Raw genomic sequence first — 26,226 nt, 5'->3', positions numbered from 1 at the left:
CCAGCGCCGCGTCCCCCGGGCCGGCCCGGCCCCCCCGAGCCTCTGAAGTGCGGGTGGGGGCGCGGGGGGAGCAGCGGCGCTGGCGGCCGGCCCAGCCCCGGCTTCCCCGCCTCTATATAAACACACATTTGACTTTCTTTTGCCTCAAAGCGAACAGTGCAGAGGGGCTTTGCCCAGCAGCCCTGCCTCCCTTCTTTTTTTTTTTTTTTCTTCTCTCTTTTTTTTTTTTTTTTTTCCTCCTCTCTCCTCCTTTGCCTTCCTCCTCCTTTACAGAAGTCTGGTGAAAAGTCTGGGGCTCCCAAATAAGCGGCGTCGCGAGAGATCTGTATTTATAGGGAGATATTTATATATATGTAGAGATAGAGCTATAAACCGAACCGGCTCGCTGCGTGTGTGTAGATACATATATACAGCTATTTAATTCTTCCATCTCTCCAGCTCGTGGCTGAAATATTTTAAGATTTTTTTGAACTTTTTTTTTTAAATCTCGCTCCTTTTTATCCCCCTTTTTCCCCCTTTTTTTATTTTCCTTTTTTTACTTCTCTTTTTCCCCCCCCTCCTTCTGGTGTGTGTGGCTTTGCCTTGCAAGCGAGCGAGAGCCAGAGCATCTGCAGTTGGACTTTTTGGGGTCTTTTTTTTTTTTTCCGCCACTCCAAGGTTTTTCTTTTTTCCATTTTTTCTTCTTTTTAATTTTTTTTTTTTTTTGTTAATTTTTTACCCCTTCTCCTTTCCCCCCTCCTCATCACCCCCACCCCATTTTTTTGGAGGGGGGGGCGCTGCTTTTCCTCTTTTTATTTTTTTCCCCCTTTCCCCTCTCTTTCTGTGCGCGCGTGGTGCTTTTCCTCCGTGTCACTCTGTCAAGTTTACCCCAAACAAGCCCAAACTTCGCAGCGAGGGGCGCAGCAACCACAGCTTTTTATCCCCCCTCTATTTTTTAAATTTTTATTTTTTTCATTTTTTCCTCCTTTCCCCCTCTTTCCCCCTCGCCGCTTCCCCAACCTGCCAGCGCCGAGGGGGGCGAGCCGGGGCCCCCCTCGCCCCAGGACCCCCCAAGCAGCGCCGAGCGGGCGCTCCGCACTCGCCGTTCCCTCCGCGCGTGTGTGTGGGTGCGAGCGTGGTGCCTGTCAAGGGGCCGTTTCTCTCCCCACCCTCCTCCTCCTCCCTTCTTTCCAAATATGCTTTTTGCAAGTTTTGATCTCGTCTCGGCACTGGCTACCCTCGCCGCGTGCTTGGTGTCACTGACTTTGCTGCTGGCCGTGTCCCAACAGCTGTGGCAGCTCCGCTGGGCTGCCACCCGCGACAAAACCTGCAAGCTACCAATCCCCAAAGGCTCCATGGGATTCCCTTTAATCGGAGAGACCTTCCACTGGCTGCTGCAGGTAAGGAGGATTCCCTCATTCCCTGCTCCTCGCTGGAACCCGGGTTGGGACCGGTTTGGTTTTTTATTTTTTTTTTTTTTTTCCCTCGGATCGGTGCTGTTTTAGGGGCATTTTAGGGCTTTTTCTCGCTGTATTTTTTTTCTCCCCCGTCTTCTTTCCCTTCCGATTGCATCATGCGGCTCCTCGGCGAGCCCGGGGCGGCAGAGCCGGAGCCGGGGGAGCGGCGGCGGCACCGCGGGGGCACCGCGGGAGCGCGGCCGGGCTCGGCGGGGCTGCCCCGGGCTCGGCATCGCCCCCGCGCTGCCCACCCCCTCCTCCTCCTCCTCCTCCTCCTCAGCCTCAATTCCTGCCAAAACCCCAAACCCGCAGCGCGGAGCCGCGGGCGGAGGCGGCCCGGGCTGGATGCGGGGGCTCCGCCGCTCGCGTTCCCCCCGAGCCGCGGCTCCGTCCCGGCCCTTCCGCGCTGCCGGCGCCGCTCCCGGCCCGGCTCCCGCGGCGGGGGAAGCCCGCCGAGGTAATCGGGAGATTAACCCGGGATTAACCTCGCTAAACGCCCAACAGCGGCGGGCGGAGCGGGATCCCCCCCGCGCACCGCGGGGCGGCTGCCAAAAAATCGGGGGGAAAGGGGGGAAAAATCCCATCCCGCAGAAGGAGAGGCAGGAGGCGGCCGGGGGGTGCTCGGCTTCGGGGGGAGCCTCGGGGCGCCCCGGGGCTCGCAGCATCCCGGGAGGGAACCCCCGAGGCGAAGCCGCGCCAGGGTTTCCCCTTCTCTCCTCCCAGCAGCAAAAAGAAAAAAAAAATTAATTATAATAATCAAAGGAGGATGCTCCCGCCCTTCATCGCCGCAGCCGGCGGCGGGGCAGGACAGCCCGGTCCCGGCGGGGACAGCGGCGGCGTCCCCCGGTGTCCCCTCCCCGCCACCGCCGGGGAAGCCCCGGCACGGCGGCCCCGCTCCGCCCGGCGCCGAAGGGGTTAACGGCACGCTCTCAATAGGGCTTTATTTTTTAAAGAAATTTATCAGATTTTTACGGGGGGACCAGAAAAGGGTTCTCGCTTTTCCACCAGGCTCCGTCCAAACAGAGCGCAGGGCTAAAAATACAAAAATTTTGTATAAATTGGACTCCATTCGCAACTTGTGCCGCATAAAGGTGCTCTTTGTGCTGCCCTGGAAATGGTGTACAAATAACTCTTTATTAATGCCACAAAAAGGACTTTAATTATATTTACGCAGATCAAGAAACAGGGTCACCTGAACATCTGAACCTCACAACCGCGCTTTTGTTTCAAAATAAACACCCGCGCTCCCAGCCCGGCGGCGCGGCCGCGGCGCTCGCAGCGCCTCTCCCCGCTCGCCAGGGGGTTTTTTTTTTGGGGGGACCCCCCCTCCCCGCTATTGCTGCGGCTCCGCCGACAAAAGCCCCTGGAGCATGTGGGAAAGTTATTAAAGTCCCTGAAATCTGGAGATTTACTTAGGCAAAGCGCTGCCTTCCTCGAGTAAAATCAGCCCGAGCGAGGAGGGAGGGGAGAAAAAGAGGGGGAAAAAAAAGAGAGACAAAAAGCCAGGGGGGAAAAGGGGAGGGTGTGAAGGAGGGGGGGAAAAAGGGGGGAAAGGAGGAAAAATTGGAATATGTGTAAAAGTGATAGGGGAGGTAAAGGGAGAAGTCAAAGGGAGGAGGAGGAGGAAGGGGGGAAGGAAGGCACCGATCCCCTGCGGGTGGATGCGGGGTGACCCCAATGCCCCCCAGAATTCCGCCCCAATTCCCACCCGTCCCATCCCAACCCATCCCAACCCCGTGGCACCCCCGCAGGGCTCCTGCTTCCAGTCCTCGCGGCGGGAGAAGTACGGCAACGTGTTCAAGACGCACTTGCTGGGGCGGCCGCTGGTGCGGGTGACGGGCGCCGAGAACGTGCGCAAGATCTTGATGGGGGAGCACCACCTGGTGAGCACCGAGTGGCCGCGGAGCACGCGGATGCTGCTGGGCCCCAACACCGTGGCCAACTCCATCGGCGACATCCACCGCCACAAGAGGAAGGTCGGTGTCCCCGCTTTTTTCCCCCTCCTTTCCTTTTTTCTCCCCGTTTTTCCTCCGCCTTTCCTTTTTCTACCTCCTTTCCTTCCCCTTTCCCATTTCCCCTTTCTTTCCTCCTCCTTTCCTTTTTCCCCATCCTTTCCGTCCCCTTTCCTTCTTTCCCCCCATTTTACTCCCCCTTTCCTTTTCCCCGTTTTCCCTCCCCTTTCCTTTTTTCCCCTCGTTTTTCCTCTCTCTTTCCTTTATTCCCCCTCCCTCTCTTCCCCTTTCATTCCTCCCCCCCCAATTTTTTCTTCCCCTTTCCTTTTCTCCCTAGTTTTCTTCCCCTTTCCTCTTTTTCCCTTCCTTTCTTTCCCCTTTCCTTTTTCCCCTGCTTTTCCTCCCCCTTTTCTTTTCCCCCCTCCTTTCCTTCCCCTTTCCTCTTTTCCCCCCGTTTTTCCTCCCTCTTTCCTTTTCCCCTTCCTTTCCCCGCCCTTTCCTTCCCCCCCCATTTTTCCTTCCCCTTTCCTTTTCCCCCTCTCCTTTCCTGCCCTTTTCCTTCTTTTCCCCTCCTTTCCTCTTCCTTTCCTCCCCTCCCCTTTCACTTTATTCCCTTTTTCCCCCTTTCCCCCCCGGGTGCGCTGATCCCTTGAGGAATTTCAGGGTGGCTCGGGATGGGGTGGGAGGGGGACACTCGTGTCACCCCGAGCCCCCTGCGATGGGGACACGCGTGACAGGGGCGGCGGGGAGGGCTCCTAAAAGGGCACAATGGGGGGACCCCATGGATTGTGACCCCCACCTGGATTGTGACACCCCCACCCTGAACTGCAGGGACATCCCGAGGGGCTTTGGGTGGAGGGAGTGGTGCTGAGAACTTCCTGGGATTTTGGGGAATTTGGGATGAGGGTGGGGGGTTCTGGAGTGAAGCGAGGGTTTGGGGTGGGGCTGAGACCTTTTTGTGTCACCCTGAGGTGACACCTCCCCCTTAGAACCCCTAGATCTGCCCAGTCTGGGGGTGCTGGGACCCATTTGTGTCACCCTGAGGTGGCACCCCCACATCAGCCTGGCTTGGGGTCCTGAGCCCCTCTTGTGTCCCCCAGAGGTGGCACCCACAGGGCAGCCAGTTTGGGGCTGCAGGGACCCTTATTTGTCCCCATGAGGTGACACTGTCCCCTTACAACCCCCAGATCAGCCTGGTTTGGGGGTGCTGGGACACTTTTGTGCCCCCCTGAAGTGACACCTCCCCTCCTCAGAGCCCCAGCCTCGTTTGGGGGTCCTGGGACCCATTTGTGTCACCTTAGACCCCCCAGGGCAGCCAGTTCGGGGTGTTGAGCCCCTTTTGTGTCCCCCAGAGGTGACAACCCCAGGGCAGCCGGTTTGGGGGTGCTGGGACCCCTTTGTGTCCCCCAGAGGTGTCAACCCTGCCTTAGGAACCCCAGGACAGTCGGTTTGGGGTGCTGGGACCCTCTTGTGTCCCCCCCTCAGAGCCCCACCCTGGTTTGGGGTGCTGAACCCCATCAGAGGAGGGGACAGTCCCCGTGTCCCCCTGGCTGCAGGGCTGGTGGCAGTGCTGGCATGGCTGTCACACCCCATGGGCTCTTTCCCAGCTGGATCTGGGCTGGGAATGGTTTGGGATGAAGCACTGGTGACACTGTTGGGGACACGAGGCCATCCCCATCCCTGCCCCAGGGCCGGGTCCCTGCTCCAGCAGCGTTTCCTATTTTGGAGGATTTTTGTAAAATCCCTTCCAAAGCTCTGAAAATTCCTTCCCTCTTTTCTCCTGGGGGAGATGACGGGGAGACAAACAGCACATGACACCCGTTAGTCACAGCACCGAGCAGTGACACCACAAAAAGCTGCGCCTCTCCCTGCCCCAAACCAGGAGCAGCTCAGCCCCTCCAGTTCTGGGGTTTTCCCCTCAAAATGGAGATGTTTTTCCTGCCAAGGGGGTGGTGATGGGGCTGCCTCCATCCAGGAGGAAAATTGGTTTGCTCCCTATCCAGGTCAGGTTCATTCCCTCTCCAAGGAGGTTTCATTCCCTATCCAAGGAGTGTTCATTCCCCGTCCAAGGAGGATTTATTCCCTTTTCAAGGAGGGTTCAGTCTCTATCCAGGGCACGTTCATGCCCTATCCAAGAAGGGTTTATTCGCTGTCCAAGGAGGGTTTATTCCCTCTCCAGAGCAGGTTCATTCCCTTTCCAGGGCAGGTTCACTCCCTGTCCAAGGAGGTTTTATTCTCTATCTAGCACAGGCTCATTCCCTAACCAAGGAGGGTTTATTCCCTATCCAAGGAGGGTTCATTCCCTATCTAGGACAGGTTTATTCCCGACTCAAGGAGAGTTTATGCCCTACCCAGGGCAGGTTTCTTCCCTTTCCAGGACAGGTTTATTCCCTGTCCAAGGCGAATTCATTCCCTATCCAAGGAGGGTTCGTTCCCTATCCGGGGCAGGTTTTATTCCCTATCCAGGGCAGGTTCATTCCCTATGCAAGGAGGGTTAAGCAGGATCAGGCAGAGATCTGCAGGTGTTTCTGTGCCCATTCCCTGCTCCTTTCACCCTCCTGCACCTCTGGATTATTTTTTTTGCTCATCCAAAGTGGCCTTTGCTGGCCCGGATAAAACCCCACGGAATTCCGGCCTCGGGAGTGGGCCCAGGGGACTGTGGGTTATGGGGTCATGGAAAAGGGAGGCCTGACCTCTGTGGGATCCTGGTGGGGATCCTTAGGGATTGGCACCAGGGCTGGGCCGGGCACAAACCCGGCAGAGGGTTCCTCTCTCCTCCGTGGCTCTTCCTGATGTTCTCGCTCCCTGGTTTTTCCTAAAAAAAAAACAGTGGTCAACCCTAAACTCTGAAACCCAAAGCTTTTGGAATGTTCTTGGTCCTAAAGATCTCCTCAAAACCCTTTCTGTGTCCTGAGTGGATGAAAGATGTTAGGAAGGAATTGTGCCCTGTGAGGGTGGGGAGAGGCTTGGATGGAATTCCCAGATTTGCTGTGGCTGCCCCTGGATCCCTGGGAGAGTCCAAGGCCAGGCTGGGATGGGATTTGGAGCAGCCTGGGAGCTGTCCCTGGCCGTGACAGAGAGTGGAACTGATCATCTTTCAAGCCATTCCAACTCAAGCCTTTCCATAATTCCTTGATTTTTGGCATCACTTGTGATTCCAAGCCGGCTAGACTCCTAATTCATTCCTAATTCCCAATTAACTCCTAAAACCTTAATCCTGCATCAGGGGTGGCCAAAAGCCTCCCGAGCTCAGGAATTCCAACAAAACCCTGTCCCAGGACAACCCCGGCTCCTTCTCCCACTCCTTGGTGCTCTTTGAACTCCCACAAACTCTTTTCCCAGGATCTGGGACACTCTGGGAGTTAATTTTTTTTCAAGTTTTCCCTTTCATCAGCTGGAGATTGAGTCCAGCTCTGGAATTCAGGAGTTTCAGCCTCATTTCTTCCCTCCATCTCCTGCTTATCGCTGCTTTTGGGAGCTGAGCATCTCCCACCCCACCCAGCCTGGGCTGATCCCGATTTAGGGAATCCTCCTCTCCCTAAAAACCCATCCCCGAGCTGCACTCGGAGATAAACTGAGCCTCCTCTAATGAGGTGAAAATCGATGATTTTGCTCTTATCAAGATTCCAAGGAGCCGATTAAGACTGTCCCTTCAGGTGTGGCCTCTTCGGAGCTCGTTAATCCCGAGTTTTTGTCCTTCCACTGTTCCAATTTCCAGCTCTCCCCACCCTGAAACTCACAGAGCTCTCAGGAGAAAGGATTCGGACCTAGGGCGAGATTAAATCTTCAACAGAGCCTGAATTCTCCTCTTGACCTGCCAGGGAAGCAAGGGGAGGACTTGGAAAAGGCAGAATTTTCCTCGGGATTCCCCAATTTTTCATGGGATTCCCCAGTTTCCTTTCCACAGTGAGGGTGCTGCTCTTGGGAGGTTCATGGAAAGATTTGGAGCAGTTGGAAACTCCATGGAGAGAGGATTTCCTGGGAAATCTCTTTGGTGGGTGATGATCCAGGTTAAAGCACTGTTGGGTTTCCTGGTGTTCGGCGACCTCTCGGATTCTGGGTTTTGTTTCATCTCTGAGCTTGGGCCTTCACTTGTCCCTTCCCAACTCCCTGATCCTGCCAAAAATTGAGGCAGAATTCCTCACCTGGCGCAGGATTTTGGCCAAAATGAGGAAAGGCAGAGCATGGAACCCACCTCTGCTGCCCTTCCAACCATTTGGGATCATCTCCAGCTCTTGTCCAGGCCATAAATCCCCCTCATCTTCCCAAAACCCCCTAAAACGGAGCTGCGTTTATTTCCAGCAGCATTCCCTGGCAGCCGCTCCGTGGTCTCCAGATTGTCCCTGGGATGTGGAGATGAGCTCCAAACCCAACATGTTCCTGCAGGAGGGTGCTGGGATCCTGCCAGGGATCAGCTGCTCGCCGCAGCTTTCCAAGGAATTTCAGCTCCTCGGCGGAATTCCGGGATCAGCGAATTCCCGCTGGATGACACTCAGATGGGTTCAGGGGTAGGATGGGATGATTCAGGTGCTGGAGCTCTTCTCTCTTTCCTGTTTCCATGTCCCAGCTGGTTTTTGGGATCTTTATGGATTCTTTATCCCATTCCATGTGTAATATCCAGAAGTATTGATCCTGCAGGTGTCGGTAAAGGATTCTGGGATGGAGGACCCCAATCCTAACCCTATGGAAGCTTTTTCCCATCCCAAATTTATCAAATTTCCCCTCCAGGAGGCTGACATTCCTATAAATCAGAGGAAACTTCCCTGGTTTGGGAAACAAGGTTACAGAGAGGGAATTGCAGGATATGGAATCAGCTTGAGGCAGGGTGGAAGGCTGGGAACAGGGAATTCCTGTGGCAGGGAATGCCTTCACTGCAGGTGTCAGTGGCACTGAAAATTCCTATAAATTGAGGAAAATCTCCCTGTTTTGGGAAATGAACTCTCCAGTTGCCGAGAGGGTTTGGAGTCAGTCTGGAGCAGGGATGTCAGGCAGGATGGAGGACTGGGAATGGGGAAAATTCCTGCCCCACGGAATGGCTGCATTGCAGATGTCCTCAGTGCTGGCTCTGGCTTTGGCCTTGGAGCAGTTTACAGGGAATAGCTGACAGCAGCTCCAAACTCCTCTCCCACTTTTCTGGGATATTTATCCCGGCCAGGCTGTTCCTGCTGCCGGATCACGGAGTCTGTGTTGATGTTGGAGAAGGATCTGGGCCATCCCTGCTGGAGCCGGAGCTCCACAGTGGAATTTCTGTCCGGAATCTCCTCCAGGTTCCTCACAGGAGTGACCCTGGTGGCTGAGCAGGGTCTTGGCTCCGGGTTTTGGTGGCAGATCCCTGTCCCTGCCCGCTCCATGATGCATCAGCGTCATCCCTTGGGATTGCAGCTCCTGCTGGAACTCCCTGGGAAGGGTTGGTGGGATCATTCCAGCTCCATGCTCCAGGGGTCTCCCCATCCTGCTCTTGTCCCATCCTGGCTCTTCCCTCCATCCTTGTCCCACCCAATCCCATATTGACCTCTTCAATTCCTATTTCCGCCCGGAAAACCCCAGATTTTGGGAGTGTTGATTCTGGGGTGAAAGGAGCCGTAATGAGGGCAAAGAAAACCTGATCTTAGGGATCCTGCAGCCTCTGCTTTTATGGGAATTCCAGCAGGAAGCTGGAATTTAGCACTCCTGTGCCTGCAAGGGATCCTGGCAGAGAAGGAAATGGGAATTGGGAATGGCCAGGACGTGGCCTTTAGGGTTTTGGTCAAGTCTGAGCAGCGCCCAGGGCCAGGAAGGAGATTCCCAGGATGTGCAGGGAAAGGTGGGATCAGACTTGTCTCGGGATCATCCCGCTTGGCAGGAGAGCGCCGGACTCATGTTCCAGCAGAGCCGTCCCAAAATAGGCACAGCCAGTGCAGAAAAAAAAAAAATTAAATTTAAAAAGGCAAAGATGGAATAAAATAAAAGCAATCCTTGGGATTGCTGGGGAGACATCCAATGATTCCAGGAGGGAGCGGAGCGGAGGGGAGGCCCTGGTTTGTCTCAGTGTCCAAAGCTCCATCGCTCATTAACACACCGCAATTAATGCTCTGCCTCCGAGGCACGCAAGTGTTGAGCTCATTAGCACCGAGTGGAAAGGTCCGAGGCTTTCATATCGTTTGCGAGGGGATTAAGAGCACAAAAGGGGCCATAAATTTACGGGCAAATATAAACCAGCTGCTGGGGGGGAGGGAGGGATCGGGATCGGGATCAGGATGGGGGAGAGGGCTGCAGGAGGAAGGAGCCATGGGAGGTGGAGGAATGGATCTTTTCCTACAAAAAAAAAAAACTGGACTGAGGTTGTTAACAGGGTTTTTTTCTTTTAGGGTTTTTAGGATTTTTTTTCCAACCTGGATCGATGTTGTTAGCAGGGGATTTTTTTAGGGTTTTTAGGATTTTTTTTCCGATGTCTATCCAACCCTCCTAGCCTATTCCGTGGCGGAAAAGAAACCATCCCAGTCCATCAGAGCCAGCTCCCAAAATTATATCAAACAGGCTGAATTCCAGCTGCGATCAGCTCCAGCCCCTTCTCCATGCCCTGGGAGCCTCAATCCATGGGCAAAAGCCTCTGGAGCAGGGAAAACCTTCCATGGATGGAGGATGGCTCCTGCTCCCGTTCCGGGGGAAGAATTCCTGGGCTGGGTTGGCTCCTTGACTTTAGACCAGGCAGTGCTGTAAATCCAGAGTCATTTTAATTACTTTAATCAGTTTTAATCCAAGGGATTAAAAAAATTACCAGTTTTAATTTAAAGGATTAAAAAAAAAAAAGGAGGAGCTCCTGGCTAAAACGCAAATTTGGGGGGATTTCATGGTGCCTTCCGTCCCAAAAATCCCATGAGCTCCAGGCTCACTGTGCTGGTGGAGCAGGATTGTGGCTGTGGGATACCCTGGGATCCCCAAATTTGGATTTTCCGCCTTCCAGGGTGGGAATTTTTGGGTGTCTTGGGAGGGATGGAGAAGGTGAAGCCTCTCCTTGGGCAGCAGCTGGGTGGAGCTGCAATCCAGGCTCCACTTCCAGAGGGATGGGGAGCGAATCCCAGGGATGTGAGGGACCAGGAGCGAATCCCAGGGATGCCAGGGAGTCAGGATCCATCCTGCACCATGGTCCCTTTGTTTTTTCCATCCATCCTCCCAGGCAGCTCAAGTAACCTCCTCAGCTGTGGTTTGTGACATTCCGCTCATCCCTCTGGAGGTAACAGAGTTCTCCATCCCTTCCCGGATGGAATTTTCCCCATGAAATCTCTCTCCCCTGCTGGTTCTCCAGCTTCCTTCTCCTTGTAGGGTTGGGATCACCTTGTGGGGTCACCTCAGCCCCCGTCCCCTCCTCCCTGGAGGAGCTTTAACTCTCACCTGGCCTGCAGGAGCTCCTCAGGCGTTCGCTCATCCCACAGAGGCCTTGCAATCCTCAGGATTTCCTTGGAGGAATCCCTTTTCCAAGCTTTTTTCCCTTATTCCTGCCACAGGACCATGCATGCTCTAGAAGGGGTTTTTATTCTTTTGGGATGAAGTGGCTGCACCATGGATTGGGAATTTCTCACTCATCCCCTCCCAAGTGTGGCCACCTCTTGCTCTGCTCTGTTCCCATTTTCTGGAATTCTTGGCAAGACCAAGGACTGGTTTATTTTTAAGTCTGGCTTTCTCTCTGGGTTATTTAAATCCATAGGGATCCTTCCCTTCTGTCCTCTCTCCGTGCTCCAGGAAAACCCATCAGCTCAGTAAAAACTGGGATTTTCCTCCTGATGTTTCACTTCCACTGGTTCCCTGGGAAAGTTGTTCTCCTCCTTGTCTCCAGGGAATCCTTCATGTCCACACCACGGGCAGTGATCCATCACCCATTGGTATAACCCATCCCAGGGGTTGGAATTAGGTCTTCAAGGTCTTTTCCAACCCAAATCATTCCATGATTCCCTGAGGATTCGCTGAGGAAGGAGAGCTCTGACTGTGCCCGCTGGGTTTGTGGGATTCTCCTTCCCCACGGTTCCATCCACAGGGATCCCAACTGGATCCCAGCTGGCTGATCCCACTTTTCTGATCCCTCTTCTCTGGACACAGCTCCCATTTCTTTCCCGTGACATCCACGGATGTGGGATTGTTCTCCCTCCTTGAGGAGTGCAAGGTGAATTTTATTCTCATTTTTCTCCATAAATAAAAGGGAGAGGACACTGGGAGCAGCATTCCAAGCTGATCAATCCCAGTGCTTTTTGGTACCCCCAGAAATTCAGCCAAGAAGCAGGAATTTCTTGATGGAATTCTGCTGGGGATGGAGTTTTTGGGAGACTGAGGCAGTTTTGTAGAGGGGCTGCTGAAGCTTGGTCCTGGCTCTCTCCCACAGCCCCTTTGAACTCGCAGCCTTGAAAATTTGGGATTGAAAGCAGGACCTTACAGGGTTTGGTATTGAAAGCAGGGCCTTGAAGGGTTTGGGATTGAAATCCTCCTGTGCTGTGTGGGGGAATTGTAGGAGAGATTTTTGAACATGGAGATTTTTGAGTTGTGGGGAAATGCAGATCTTGGGGTTAATTTTATTCTGAACTTGACTGGAAATGCTGGAGTTGCGACAGCCCTCAAAGGTACATCATGACATGACCCAAGGATCCAAAATGATCCTTCCATTTTTTCCAGCAGTTTTTTTTTTTTTTTTTTGAGAATCATTTGAATTTCAGTGCAAGAGCCTTTGGCAAAGGCACCTCATTCCTTTCAGCCTGGAGGCTCCAGCTCCTGTTCCCAGACTCCCGTTGGAGGCTGAAGCGTTCACGAGAGCCTGGATTCCTCCAGGATGGAGCCTTCCATGTGCTCTATTTCCAAAAAGATGAGGGGGAGAAAAGGAATCCGTTCTTTGCTGTGTGCAAAGCCCAGACCTTTTATAAACAGTGTGTCCGGGTAGGAATGGGTTTTTTTTGAATTTTCTCTCCTTGTGTGGTGCCTTTCCAACTTTTTTGCTGTGTTTTCCCTTTGTTCATGCTCCCAGTACCAGCATGGCCTCTTGCCCATGAACCACCTCCAAAAATATCCCGGTTTCCAATCCCACTGGAGCACGGGAATGGGCTCTGGAGAGGGGCAGGCATCCAGGATAATGTGGTGATGGGACCGGACTGGGACAAACAGCCTGGCCTTTGGAAATGTGGGAAGAGTTAGGATGAATCCAGGTTGAGATGTTGCTTTGGATGTTTCCTGACGTCTCCTGTCGGCCAAACCTCTGGCAGGTGCCAAACTGGTTCCTGAAAACATTTCCAGGCTCATCACGCCTCCCTTTGGTCGGGCCAGCGGCTCCAGGCTGGATGGGATGCAGGTGGCTGATCCCAGAATTTCAGTTTTCCTCCTGGAGGGGGGGAATGGAAAGCTCCATTCCCTCTTTTGGGAGCCAGGTGGGAGCGAGGGGCCTGGAAATCGTGGATGGCCAAAGGCAGGGATGGGTGCTGGTGCTTGGGGTAGGAAGGAGAAAGCCATGGAAAATAGGGTCCCCCATATCCCAACCAGGCACGGAATCACTTCTGGAGCTCACAGAATTCCTTCAAATTCCCTGGCTGTGGTTTAAGGATGGGGCTGGAGCGTTCTCCAGCTGGGATTGGTGGCACTTTGCTGTCACATGGAGCTGGAGCTGGGGCACTGGGAAGGCATTTTCTGCCCTTGGAAAGCCATAAATCCTTAAATATCTTTTTTCCATGCAAGGCAGAGTGGGAAGGTTCCAGCCGGGCTCACTGGGTGGTGGGATCTCCATCATTGTGGGTGTAGGGTGGAAATGAGTGCCCTTGGATGGAGCAAATCCCCTGATTTGGCTCTTTTGGAGACATTCCTCAATGAGGAGAAACTCTTTCCAGTGTCCCCAAAAATTCCTGGCCCTGCTGCCAGCCCCTGTGGCTCCACCAGAGCCGGGCTGTGGCATCTCAGGGTTAACAAAGCTGAGCTTAGAGACGATTTTGCCTCTTGGCAGCTCTGGAACAACTTTTCCTTGCCCCGATTCTCCTCGGCTTCGCCTGGATTCGCTCCTGGAGCAGCCGAGCCGCTCGGCCCGACTTCACTAGAGGGCGCAGGAATTTTAGGCTAGGAACGCTTCGTCGGGGAAAGTTGGCTGCCTTCTCCTCCTTTTTAATCAACTGGAAAGATGCAGGGTTGAACTGGAGGTGACTGGAAGGGGATCCAGACTTGTGTCTGGCCGGGGAAGGATCTGCTGACATGTGGGATTAGACGGAGCTCGGGCCGTGCTCGGGAGCTCCAGGGAGCAGCCAGCTGGAGGAGCCTCCTGGCGCGAGGAGAGAGCCCAAAAATTGCCGAGAAAGAGCAAAATCCCCCTCACCCCCCGGCGCTTGACCTCCCCCTTGTCAGGTTTGTGCTGATCCCATAGGGAGGGGTTCGGTTTTCTCTTCCAAAGGATCCCCCCTTCTATTCACGCCAATCCTTAGGACAGGATCTTTTGTCTTGGGAGGATCCGGGGGTGTGGATCCACACCTGGACAGCTGTTTTGGGACCAGAGGCACCTCTGGGACCGTGTCCTTCCATCAGGGAGCAGCGGGTCCCCAGGTGCTTCTCCTGCGGGAGATGCCGGGGAAGGACAAGGCCAGGAGCCCCCAAATGTCACCTCCACTGGGGTGGTGGCCCCCAGCAGGGATGCAGACTCCTCAGTCAATGTCCCCTCCTTGGCCCTGCTTCCAGCTGAGGAAACTGAGGCACGGGGAGTGTTTCGGGACATTCACTGCAATCCTCTGTCCTTATTCCAAGCTCCTCAGCATGGATGAAGGGCAGGTGAGAGCTGGATGGCGACACAGCAGTGTCCCTTTGCCAGGTGGTCTCTTGTCTCATCCTATCCCTGTGGAAGAGCTCATGGATCCTGGCTCTGCATGAAACCCCGGTGTCCTGCTCATGTACAAAGGAACCATTCCCTTCCCCGTTCCCTTCCCACTTCCCCCACTTCCCACCTTCCCCACGCAGCTGAGGGTCTTGGCTTTACCCCCTCCAGCTTTTCCTGCCCGAGCAGCAGCTTTTTCCAGCAGAAAAAGCCTGAACGCTGCTGCCTTTCCAGGCTCGGGATGGATGCAGGCAGGAGGCGGCCGCCGCCGCCCCGTCCCGCGCCCTCACTCCCCGCTGTTCATTCATTCATTCATTGATTCCTCCTCTCATTCATTCATTCATGCCTCAGCTCCATGCATGCGGCCATCCAGGGATGGCTCCCTGTCCCCAGGCTAGGATTCCCTTCCCTGTCCATCCATCCTCCCATCCCGGGATTTCCGTGCCGTGCGCCGGGTTTCACTGGGGGCTCAGCCTGGGGCACAGTGAAGCGGCTCTTGTGGAGGCTCCTGCGCGGAGCTGCGAGGGGACAGAGGTGTTTTTTCACCAAACAAACTCCCGGGGAACGCCGGGCATTAGCAATGAGGGGTCGCAGCCAGGAAAATATTACCTTTCCCTTGGAGTGCTGACTGCGGAGGAAATTCTCACATTTACAGCTCCGGCGAGCCCGGCGCTCATGGAAAAGAGGGGGCGGCTTTGATTTCGCTCCTCTCGGTGGGTTGATAACTTTGGCAGCCCCCCCACCTCGCCTCCATTCCCGCCGGGAAGCGGCCACCGGTGGAGGCTCCGGCGCGCAGCTCCCTCCTTGGAATCCTGGTTTAATTGGATTTTCCTGGAGGCCTGCGGTGCGTGTGCGTCCTGCCCCGTGCGTGTGTGTAGGTTAATAAAAAATAAACAAACAGCACTTTTCCCCCCTCGCTCGGCGAGGGATGCGGCGGGAATGCCGAATGAAAGCGCTGCTGTGCCGGGAAGGGACATTCCTGGCATTGCTGAGCTCCTCGGAGCGGGCCCGGGCCCAAATTGGAGAAAAAAAATTGGAGTAAGGAGCCGTTAGCGTGGGGGACCTGGGGAGGCCCAGTCCTGCTCACTGTTTACTCGCAGGGCTTAAATTAACGCTGGCTGCTGACATCAGGAATTTTTTTTTCCCCTGGTTTCCCAAGGAAATGAGCCGAGGGCGATCGCGGCCTCTGCGTACGTGCAGCGGCTCTTCCCCGCTTGAACCCCCGTCGGAGTTCAGCCAGACTCCACGGAGATCCTAAAGGCTCCAAAATAATTATTTTGCTTCGTTTTGCATCCATGAAAAAAAATAAAATGAAGGAAAAGGTGATGGAGAGGTGGGAGGAATTGTCAGTGCTTCCCGTTGGGAGAGTTGTGTTTTCCCCTTGGGTTTGTGCGTGTTGGATGCTGGAGAATCCCTGTGGAAAGGGTGCATTAGTGACACCCAAACCATGGGATGAATAAAACTGGGATCCTTGGGACATGGAAATGTGGCTCTGTCCCTCCTGCCACATGTGGGACGGAGGAATCCCTCCCATCCCAGTTTGCTCCGTTATTCCCCGTCACTTGTGATGATTGTGGTGGGAATTTTAGGAAGAGCTGGTGTTTCTGACAGCATTTTAGGAATGGGATGAAGAGCTTGGAATGGTCACACCTCCCTGTAGGACACCTTGGACAAGGCCACGTGTGCTGGGTCTGTGGACAAACCTCTCCTCGCTGTTTTCCCGTAGGTTTTCTCCAAGATTTTCAGCCACGAGGCTCTGGAGAGCTACCTGCCCAAGATCCAGCTGGTGATCAAGGACACGCTGCGGGCGTGGAGCAGCGAGCCCGAGCCCATCAACGTGTACCACGAGGCGCAGAAGCTGACGTTCCGCATGGCCATCCGCGTCCTGCTGGGCTTCCGCATCCCCGACGAGGAGCTCGGGCGCCTCTTCGAGGTCTACCAGCAGTTCGTGGAGAATGTCTTCTCCCTGCCCGTGGACCTGCCCTTCAGCGGCTACAGGAGGGTGAGCTTTGGGGCAGGGTCTCTACGCTGATAGCGCCAATTAATTAATGGGTGGTGATTAATCCGCACCTTTCCCCGTTCGCGGTGGGATTTCTCATCCTCTGACCTCAAGGAGTCCATTTTGGGACACAATTCCTGGTTTTTGCGGAGAAGGCAAGGGGAAAATCTGTTCCTTGATAACAGGAAATAGTCAGGATTTGCCCAGATTTAATTTGTGTTTTTCCTCATTTGGCAATTTTCCTGTGTTTTTTAATTCGTGGGACCCTTCTCCTTCTAATTCCCTTGGAGTGAAACAGGTCCTCGTAATTCCAGGAGCTAAAATACATCCTTGTAATTCCCAAAACTAAAACAGGTCCTTCTAATACCTGGAGCATTCCAGTTTTTATGATGAAAGACGCAAAATGAAAATATAACAAAAAACACACATAAAATCATATTTATTTTTCCGTGGGGAATTTCGATAACAGAAATACGGGTGTTCAATATTTATTTTTCTGGCATCCCTGCATTTTTTTTTTTTAATTGCTGTTTCCCCATGGGAACGATTCCATCCCCTCGGAGCCCGGAATCATTCCCAGCAGCAGGTTACCCCCGAGCAGCTGCACTCCCATAGGAATTGCTTTACTGGGACCAGGTGATCAAATTGCTGGGGAAGGGGATTCTTTGGGATGAATGCGCTTTCCTTTGAGAGACGATTTTCCCAGGGATTTCCATACATCCCAGGAGGAGCTGGGGGCTGTGAACCAGTGCCGGACAGGGGCTCCCAGCCCAGACCTGTCATTTACACCTAGGTGTTGATTATTCCTCCTGTGATCTCCCCCACTCCGGCTTTACTCCTCCTGCCCAGGGGACATGTCCAGCATCTTCACACCCTTCTTTGAGCCTCTGCTTTTATGGCTCGGACCTGTCCTGAGCACGTCTGCAGCTCCTGGGATGGGCAAGGTGCTGCTGGTTGTGGCGTGGTCTGAGCGCTTCCTGCTCCTCCACAGGGAATCCGGGCCCGGGAGACGCTGCAGAAGGGGCTGGAAAAAGCCATCCAGGAGAAGCTGCAGAACACGCAGGGCAAGGACTATGCTGACGCCCTGGACATCCTGATAGAGAGCGGGAAGGAGCACGGCAAGGAGCTGACCATGCAGGAGCTGAAGGTAAAGCGCTTCCCTGGTGCCACCTCGGGATTGTTCTGCTCAGGGGAGGGCCTTCCTGGAGGGAAAAGTGAGGGATGATCCCAGGAGGAATTTTTGGAGCAGACCTGAGAGCTGGGGGACCGCCATGTGTTTGTTGGTGGAGTGGATCCAAAACAGTTGCTTTATTAATTTGCTAGTTGTGCCCAGCCCTTTCTACCAAGCATTCCATGGACTCATTAAGCTTGGAAAAAGCTTCCAAGGTGATCAACGCCAACCTCCATCCCCACTAAACCATACCACAAAATTCCACATCCATTCAGTTTTTGAAAGCTTTTGGGGATGGTGACTCCATCGCTGTCCCAGGCAGTCTCTTCCAACCCTTGGCCCCTCTTCCAGGAAAGAAATTTTCCCTGATATCCAACCTGAACCTCCCTGATCTCAGCAGAAACCTTGGCCAGCTGCATCCGCTGACCTTTCCACTTCTCCTGGTGCCTCCTTTGCTGGGCACAGGAGCCCCTCAGCAGGTTCTTACCTGCAGCAGGGCCATGGCATTCCAGGAGCCATCTCCTGGGGTTTTTTATCTGATCCTCAGAGGTTCCATGTGAAGCTCCTCGTGGCAGCTGTCCAAGGAGTGACCTTCCAGTTAAATGTGACCAGGCTGTGGCTGCCCCTGGAAGTGTCCAAGGCCATTAACAACAGACATAAGCTCTGCCCAGATTTCCCTCATCCATCCTGGTGGGTGGGAAATCACCCAGAAGAATCCATCTCCCTCCACATTCCAATTTTCCCTCTCCCAGCTTTGTGATGTGATCCTTCCTCAGGTCACATGGTAATCTTTGGAGCAGCTCTTTTTTGGGATCCATACTCCATTTTTCCCTCTCCCATTTTTGTGTTGTGATCCTTCCTCAGGTCACTTGGGCCCTTTGGATCTTAAATCTTTGGAGCAGCTGTTTTTTGGGAGAATCTATGGCTGCTCCATCGCTGGGAGCATCCAAGGCCAGGTTGGACAGGGCTTGGAGCACCCTGGGACAGCGAGAGGTGTCCGTGGGGTTGGAACAAGGTGATCCTTAACTCCCATCCAACCCAAACCATTCCACAATTCTGAGGCCAGGCTGGAAATCTTTTGGGGAGAAGATCACCCCATGGCACCTTGAGGTGCTGAGGTTGGTGGCCCCTTGTTGGAACCCAGGAAATTCCTCTGGCTGCCCTAGAGGGCTCAAGCCCCTGCCCGAGAGACCAAGACACCTTGGCACAGAGCCCAAGACCCCTTTGCCTTTGATTTCGGCCTTAAAAAAAACAATTACCAACCTTATATGAAGAATTATAAGCCACAAAAGTTTAAGTGGAATGATAGTGAATTTATCAAGGGGTGAAATAATAGATTTTTGGGGTTTTTAGAATGGGGGTTCAGGGGGCAAGATGGAGGAATCTGGGTGTGTCCAGCCTTTCTCCTTCTTCTCCTTCTTGTCCTCCACCTTCTACTGTGATATTGGCACTTTTGGATTGGTTTAGAGTATAAGCTCACTGTCTAACATAAGTGATAAGTATTAAAAAGTAATTGTAAATATTGTACACATAGTTTTTAGTATAAAAAAATAACACCACCCGGGGGCAAGCAGAGTGCCTCTGACTGTCTTGCTGAGCAGACCTCAGCAAGTCCAAACAAAAAATTTTATAGATAAGATACAACAAACAACCTCAAAACCAAGAAATGAAAAGCTCTGACTCCTCCTTTGAGCACCAAGATAAGAAAAGAGACTTTCTGACGTATCTCAAAGTCACTCTGACCAGCTAAAGTCCCAAGAACCCCTCTGCCCCACCCCTGTGTGTGACCGTGTTCACAGGGGTCTCAGGTTGAGGGGAGAGACGAGGATCTGACTCCATGTTTCAGAAGGCTGATTTATTATTTTATGATATATATTACATTGAAACTATACTAAAAGAATGGAAGAAAGGATTTCATCAGAAGGCGAGCTAAGCTAAGAATAGAATAGGAAAGAATTATAGCAAAGGCTTGTGGCTCGGGCTCTGTGTCTGAGCCAGCTGACTGTGATTGCCCATTAATTACAAATAACCAACATGGGTCAATCAAAGATGCACCTGTTGCATTCCACAGCAGCAGATAATCATTGTTTACATTTTGTTCCTGAGGCCTCCCAGCTTCTCAGGTGGAAAAATCCTAAGGAAAGGATTTTTCATAAAAGATATCTGTGACACCTGTGTCTCACCCTGCTGTGACAATGTTCACAGAGGTCTTGAAGGAAGAGACGAGAATCTGACTCTGTGTTTCAGAAGGCTGATTTATTATTTTATGATATATATTACATTAAAACTGTACTAAAGGAATAGAAGAAAGGATTTCATCAGAAGGCTAGCTAAGAATAGAATAGGAAAGAATGATAACAAAAGCTCTGTCTCGGACTCTCTGTCCGAGCAGCTGACTGTGATTGGCCATTAATTAGAAGCAACCACATGAGACCAATAACAGACGCACCTGTTGCATTCCACAGCAGCAGATAATCAATGTTTACATTTTCTTCCTGAGGCCTCTCAGCTTCTCAGCAGGAAAAATCCTAAGGAAACGATTTTTCATAAAAGATGTCTGCGACCCCTGTGTCTCACCCTGGCCCTTTCTCTGCCCGCCAGGACGGCACCCTGGAGCTCATCTTCGCCGCCTACGCCACCACGGCCAGCGCCAGCACCTCCCTGATCATGCAGCTCCTCAAACACCCGCGGGTGCTGGAGAAGCTGCGGGAGGAGCTGCGGAGCAAAGGGATCCTGCACAACGGCTGCATCTGCGAGGGCTCCCTGCGCCTCGACAACATCAACGGCCTGCAGTACCTGGACTGCGTCATCAAGGAGGTTCTGCGGCTCTTCACGCCTATCTCCGGGGGCTACCGGACGGTGCTGCAGACCTTCGAGCTGGATGTGAGTAGTGCCGCACCCCGAGCTCCCCAAAACGGCCCAGCTTGCTTGAGCCAGGCTTAGAGGAGACCTCTGAGGGGATAAATGAAGTCCTGCCTAATTAAGTCCTTCTCCCAGGCAATCAGTGGCAGGACGCAGCCTTAAGCTGCACCAGGAGAAGTTTAGGTTGGATTTAGGGAAAAAGTTCTTCCCAGGAAGAGTAGCTGGGCATTGGAATGGGGTGAGGTGGTGGAGTGACCATGCCTGGAGGGGTTTAAGCCTGGATGTGGCGCTCAGTGCCACGGTTTAGTGGATGAGGTGGTGTTAGTTGACAGCTTGGACTTAAATGATCTCCAGGGCTTTTCCAGCCTAATTAATTCTGTGATTCCGGCAATGGGATTTGCCCCAGATCCGGCAGTGATGGGATGTGGAGCAAAGGATGCATGGAGCTGTCAGAGAGCAGACGGGTGATGCTCCAAAGCCCAGCTCGTGACAGTGACGCCAAACTCTGAGCTGGGGTGTGACAGGGGAAAGGTTTACGGCAAAGGGCATCTCCAGGCTGCCGGATGACAGGCGGATTAGTCACCACCATGGCTGGAATTTCCTCCCAGCAAAACAAAATCTCGGGAGCTGCCTTGTCACTGTAAATCCTCCTAATGCAGTGGTTTGAGTCAGAGACCTTTTAAAGTGCTCAGGGGATGATAAATCCACCCCATTTCTCATCGCCCGGGCCCCGACGTGGGTGTTGGGTGTGTGGTGCTGACAGGCAGCGGGGTGTGGGATGCTGTGGGATCCTCTGGGATCCTCTGGGATGCTCTGGGAAGGGCTGGCAGATGTGTGGGGCACGGCACGGGAGAAGCTGCTTCCCCTGCTCAGCACCACGGGGCTCCTGGTAGGCAGCTCCTGCCAGTGACCACAAAGTAAATGAATGGATGGTTCATCCCACGAATCCTCGGGATGGCAGGAGGAATAAAGCCAGGATCTGCATCTCTTTGTGCTGTGCTGTCTGGCTTTCCTTTAAACCTACATCACACTTGAGGGATAAACCCAAAAGAAATGGGAATAAGCAGGGAAACCTGTGAGGGTGGTGCACAAATTGCCCAGGGATTGTGGATGGCACAAATCGCCCAGGGACTGTGGATGCCACATCCCTGGAAATGTCCAAGGCTGGATGGGGCTTGGAGCACCCTGGGGTAATGAAAGGTGTCCCTGCCCGTGGAAGGAGGTGGGACAGGATCAGTTTAGGGTCCCTCCCGACCCAAACCATTCCATCCTTCCGTGGAAACAAAATTCCTTTATCTCATCCCCCTGCTCCCGCTCCCTCTCCAGCAGGACTGACCCACTCTGCTCTCCTATCCTCCCCTTCCCGCCTCTCTGCAGGGCTTCCAAATCCCCAAGGGCTGGAGCGTGATGTACAGCATCCGGGACACCCACGACACCGCTCCCGTCTTCAAGGACGTGGACGTCTTCGACCCCGACCGCTTCGGGCAGGGCCGGAGCGAAGACAAGGAGGGCAGGTTCCACTACCTCCCCTTCGGAGGAGGCGTACGGACCTGTCTGGGCAAGCACCTGGCCAAGCTCTTCCTCAAGGCCCTGGCCATCGAGCTGGCCAGCACCAGCCGCTTCGAGCTCGCCACCAGGACTTTCCCCAAAATCACCCTGGTGCCCGTGGTCCACCCGGTTGACGGACTCAAGGTCAAGTTCTTCGGACTGGATTCCAACCAGAACGAGATCCTGACGGGCACAGACGCCATGCTGGGGGCCACCGTGTAAAGCCCGCGCCGCCGGTGGCACCAGGGACGGGCGGCCGGGGGAGGCAGGGGTGGGTGGGGGCGAGGGGATGGACAGGAGGGGAGGAGAGAGGCATGAGAGGAGCTTCTCCACGGCGCTCACCTCCGGATCGGGACTGCTTTTCCAGCAGGGAAGCTGCCGGAAGCGTTTTGCTCTTCCCGCGGGACGCGGAGAAGGTCGGGGCGGTGTCGGCGCCTTGTTTCGTCGGGAAGGAGGAGGAAGATCCGCAAAAGCCGAGTCGAGCTGGGATGGCCGACAATACACAGTATCTAATTATTATAAATATATATATATAAATATCTATAAAACACTTCTGCTGCCAAGAGGAGAAGGCCCGACTGCGGGAAAGGCTTGGGAATCAGCCGAGGATCCGAGGTCTGGTGTCCCGGGGCAGCTCTGGGGTCACCTCTGACCTCTTTTTTTTAACAGTGTTAAATTAGCTGGTGATAACAGTGTTTTTGCGTTTTTTGAGGTGGGTTTTTTTTTGGTTGGTTGTTTTGTTTTTTCATTTGTTTGGTTGTGTTGTTTGTTCTGGGGTGTTGGAGCCTTTCCTTGCCCGGGGGGAGACAACGCTGCCCATTCCCAGCCCGTCTCCCGCTGGTGCCGGGGCAGGCTGGGGAGGAGGAGGAGGGGTCGTCTTGCTTTCCAAGAAACCCCTCCTGTGGTGTCTTGCCCGGGACTGAGTCATCCCCCAGGCCTCGGGAGAGGCAGGTTTGCATTTTCCAAGATGTTTTGAGGCTCTGGGGAGGGGGATGCCCTTTTGTTTTTTCTCTCATTGAGTTTCCTGCTGCTGCTACACGGCCTGTGAGCACCCCCTCCTCTGCAGCCCCCGCCAGCCCTGGGCACAGGCACCCGGCTTTGGGGACATTTTGGTGCCTTTGCTGTCCCCTCAAGGTGCTGGCACCAGCCCCCGACCCCAGCACGGCTCTGGGGGCACGTGGGGGCTGCTCCTGCCGGGGCATTTGCATTAAAGGTGATCTCTCAAATTAAGCCAACGCGCGCATTTGTTTGTTTCGTGTTTGGGGTTTTTATGGCCACGGGAGAGCTCAGCAGGACGGAGAGGGCTCCGTGTCAGCTTCCACCCCGCATCCCAGGAGAATTCCAGAGCCTCTCCAGCACCAGCCAGCAGCCACCGAGAGGTATCTTGCCTTCCATTTGCTGGGGGGGTATTTTATTTTGGTTTTCTGCATGCAGGAGGCTTCTGGGCTGAGTTGGAGATTTGAGGAGTTGGGTTGGGAGGATGTAGAGCAAAAGCTCCCCGAGCACCTGGGCAGATGTTGGGTTCCAACCAGAGCCAAACATCAGCTTGGGAGATCCCTCTGTGACTTGGGGCAGCTCTTCCAGCCCATCCAGCCCCACTCCTGTCCCATCCCAACCCTCCGAGGTGGAATGGGTGACACAAGGAGGCCGAGAACGGTGACGGGCACCGATCCGGCGCTCTCGGGGGCAGCTTGGCTGTCGGCTCCAAAGGGCTCCAGAGAAGTCCAAGGGCTTGGAAAGGGGAAGGAGAAGGGGCAGGTGTGGCTCACCAGGTGGCTTTGCAGGTCGTGCCTTTGCCTCTTTGGCAAGAGGTGCCTCTCGGGAAGGTGGCGGGAAGTGTGAAGCGAGCGGAGGCGAGGCCGCCCTGGCCGGCGCGGCGCTGGCGGGGGCAAGGAGGAGGGAGGCAGGTTTGGAGCCAAGGGAAGCGCTTGAGGTTGGAATGCTGTCAGCCCAGCTGCCAGAAGTCCCCCCGGAGCATCCCAGGGCATGGTGGTCCCTCCCACCGGGGTGCACAACTTGATTCAAGCTGGAATAAAACTCCTGATCTTCTGGGATTCCCCATTCCCATTCTGATCCTGTCCTTATTCCTGGGTGGTGACCAACGTGCCAAACCCCACAGGAAGGTCTCAGGAGCCCTGGAGCAGAGGCTCAGAGTTTTCCAGCCTGGAATTTTTAAATGGAACACAACTAGCTCAGGCCCTGTTGGGATTCCAGGTGTTTCCTTGTCCCTGATGGAGAGAAAACGTTCCCAAAAGGAGCTGGGTGGAAATCCAAATCCCAAAGGGCAAAACAAACCTGGATGTGGTGGGAATGGCAGTGTCCTAGGGACAAACATCCCAGGAGAGGCACCAGGCACAGGGAGGTGTCCGTGGTTTTTGTAGGATTTGGGAATGGAGATGGAAGGTGGATGAGCTGCAGGGTGAGAACCAACGGGTGCCCTCCAGGAGCCCCCGTTTCCATCTGGGATCTGTGCTTGGGGATGAGTGGGCTGGGAAAGGGAAAGGCTGGAGAGGGGGATGGACAGCCAGGATGGAAGGTCTGGTTGAAGACAAATCCCTTGGATGGACGGGCAAAATCTCTTGGATAGACTTTTCTGGAAGGGCTCCGTCCATCTTTTCATGGGGAATCAGGGAAGGGTTTTTCCCTGAAATTTTAATTTTAACTTCCACTGTTGTTCCAAAGTGAGAACCAAACCTGCTCTGGAGTGAGTTTTGATGGGAATGAGAGCTGCAGCCATCCCTGAAATCCCATTGACATCCCGTGGGTATACGGTGTTTGTGTGGGGGAGTATTTAATCCAGGCTGAAGTAAGCCAGGCTTTGTTGTTCCAGTCCTAACTAATATAACTTGACTAAAAAAATAAAGTTGCTGCAGTGGGTTTGCAGAATAAAGCACTTTGAATCTCAGATTTTTTTTTTGTTTGTTTTTAATTAGCACAGTCCAATTTGCTATAATATTATTTTATACACAAATTTTTTTTTTTGGTCTGTCTTTATAAACTATTATAAGTGCTATTTTTGTTATAATTCAAAAATAGATATTTAGGATAAAGTTGTGCTGTTAAATATTTGTTATTTAGTAAAAATATGATTTTTTTTTTCCTCTATTGTAAACGTCGTCTGGGAAAAATATTAATGTTTTATCCTATTTGTTTTTAATATTAAAAAAAAAGGAAAAAAGCACTTGTGGGGTTTTTTCGTTCGAGAATTGGTGCCGTGTGCGGTTGTGTTGCAGTCATGTGGGTTTTAATATGTACAGAATATTCTGTGTCCCATATTAAAATGAATGTTGTGTATTTTGTGATCCCAAAATAAAACAAAACTAAACAAAAAATGACATCCCTGTGGCTCCTTTGTAGAATTCTGGATCAAAAAGGGCTGGAGCTCCCAAATTTTGATGTCGTGTTTCATCTGCTGCTCTTTTTGAAGGCCTTGTGGCCTCCGGGTTTCGGGGAGAACCATCCCAAAAATTGGGGCATCCCATAAAGTGGGAGTTTGGCTCCATGGCCAATGTGAACCCTGGTTGGTATGGACCCAAAGAGAGGAAATTCCACTTAAAAATAAAATAAATTACGGGGACGGTGGTCAGGTGGATGAATTGAGATGTCCTTGGAGATTGGGAATCTCTATCCCTGGAGACTGGACAGAGTCCTGAGCCACCTGTCCAAGGTGAATCCCAGCTGATGGGGATCCCAGTACAGGAAATTTCACTTTAAAATAAAATAAAAACCATTAGATTAAATATTTTTATGGGGAGGATGGTCAAGTGTTGGATCAAGATGTCCAGGGGTTTGGAGTCTCCGTCCCTGTAAACTGGACATGGACCTGAGCCACCTGACAAGGTGAACCCTGGCTGATATGGATCCAAATAAAGAAAATTACACAATAAAATAATAAAATAAAATAATAAAATAAAATAAAATAAAATAAAATAAAATAAAATAAAATAAAATAAAATAATAAAATCTTTTTATGGGGCAGATTGTCAAAATTTGGATCAAGTAGGAGAGGTTTGGAGTCTCCATCCCTGGAGATGGGATGTGGTCCTGAGGACCTGGACCAAGATGAATCCTGGCTGATATGGATCCAAATACAGGAAACTCCACAATTTAATTAAAATAAAATAAAATAAAATAAAATAAAATAAAATAAAATAAAATAAAATAAAATAAAATAAAATAATTCTTATGGTCAAGTGTTGAATTAAGTGGGATAGATTTGGAGTCTCCCTCCATGGACCTGAGGAAGCTCCCACAGCTATGAGGTCCAACCCATCCCGAGTTTTTGGGAGCTCCAGGATTCCCTGTTTCTGCCCAGAGCTTTCTTCTCTTCCCAGGAGGAGAAAGGAGGGAAGGGAAGGCAAATATTCCACCTGTGTGTGTGTCCTGCTGCTGGTTTTTATCAGGAATTGCTCCATATGAAATAGGCACTGGAGACCACCACATTTTGGGTTTTTTTC

General features: G+C 52.9%; 1 protein-coding gene across 1 annotated transcript; it reads left to right on the top strand.

Moving 5' to 3' along the window:
* Positions 1-240: 240 nt before the first annotated feature.
* On the top strand, positions 241-25,089 carry CYP26B1 (cytochrome P450 family 26 subfamily B member 1). The gene is made up of 6 exons (XM_074540715.1): positions 241-1,379; positions 3,188-3,412; positions 15,916-16,191; positions 17,180-17,335; positions 19,961-20,242; positions 21,599-25,089. The coding sequence occupies exons 1-6, from the start codon at positions 1,176-1,178 to the stop codon at positions 21,989-21,991; spliced, it is 1,536 nt and encodes a 511-aa protein (XP_074396816.1). The 5' UTR covers positions 241-1,175; the 3' UTR covers positions 21,992-25,089.
* The last annotated feature ends 1,137 nt before the right edge of the window (positions 25,090-26,226 follow it).

The sequence above is a fragment of the Zonotrichia albicollis genome, chromosome 5 (genome assembly GCF_047830755.1).
Source record: "Zonotrichia albicollis isolate bZonAlb1 chromosome 5, bZonAlb1.hap1, whole genome shotgun sequence".
NCBI classification, from domain to species: domain Eukaryota; kingdom Metazoa; phylum Chordata; class Aves; order Passeriformes; family Passerellidae; genus Zonotrichia; species Zonotrichia albicollis.
The sequence above is the reverse complement of the archived record's forward strand: the minus strand, read 5'-3'. Positions and strand labels throughout refer to the sequence as shown.

Excerpts from the sequence above, each read along its gene's own strand:
- CYP26B1 (XM_074540715.1), top strand. The coding sequence starts at position 1,176 with ATGCTTTTTGCAAGTTTTGATCTCGTCTCGGCACTGGCTACCCTCGCC. Across the intron at positions 1,380-3,187 it reads CCTTCCACTGGCTGCTGCAG|GGCTCCTGCTTCCAGTCCTC; the intron begins GTAAGGAGGATT and ends GCACCCCCGCAG. Across the intron at positions 17,336-19,960 it reads TGACCATGCAGGAGCTGAAG|GACGGCACCCTGGAGCTCAT; the intron begins GTAAAGCGCTTC and ends TCTGCCCGCCAG.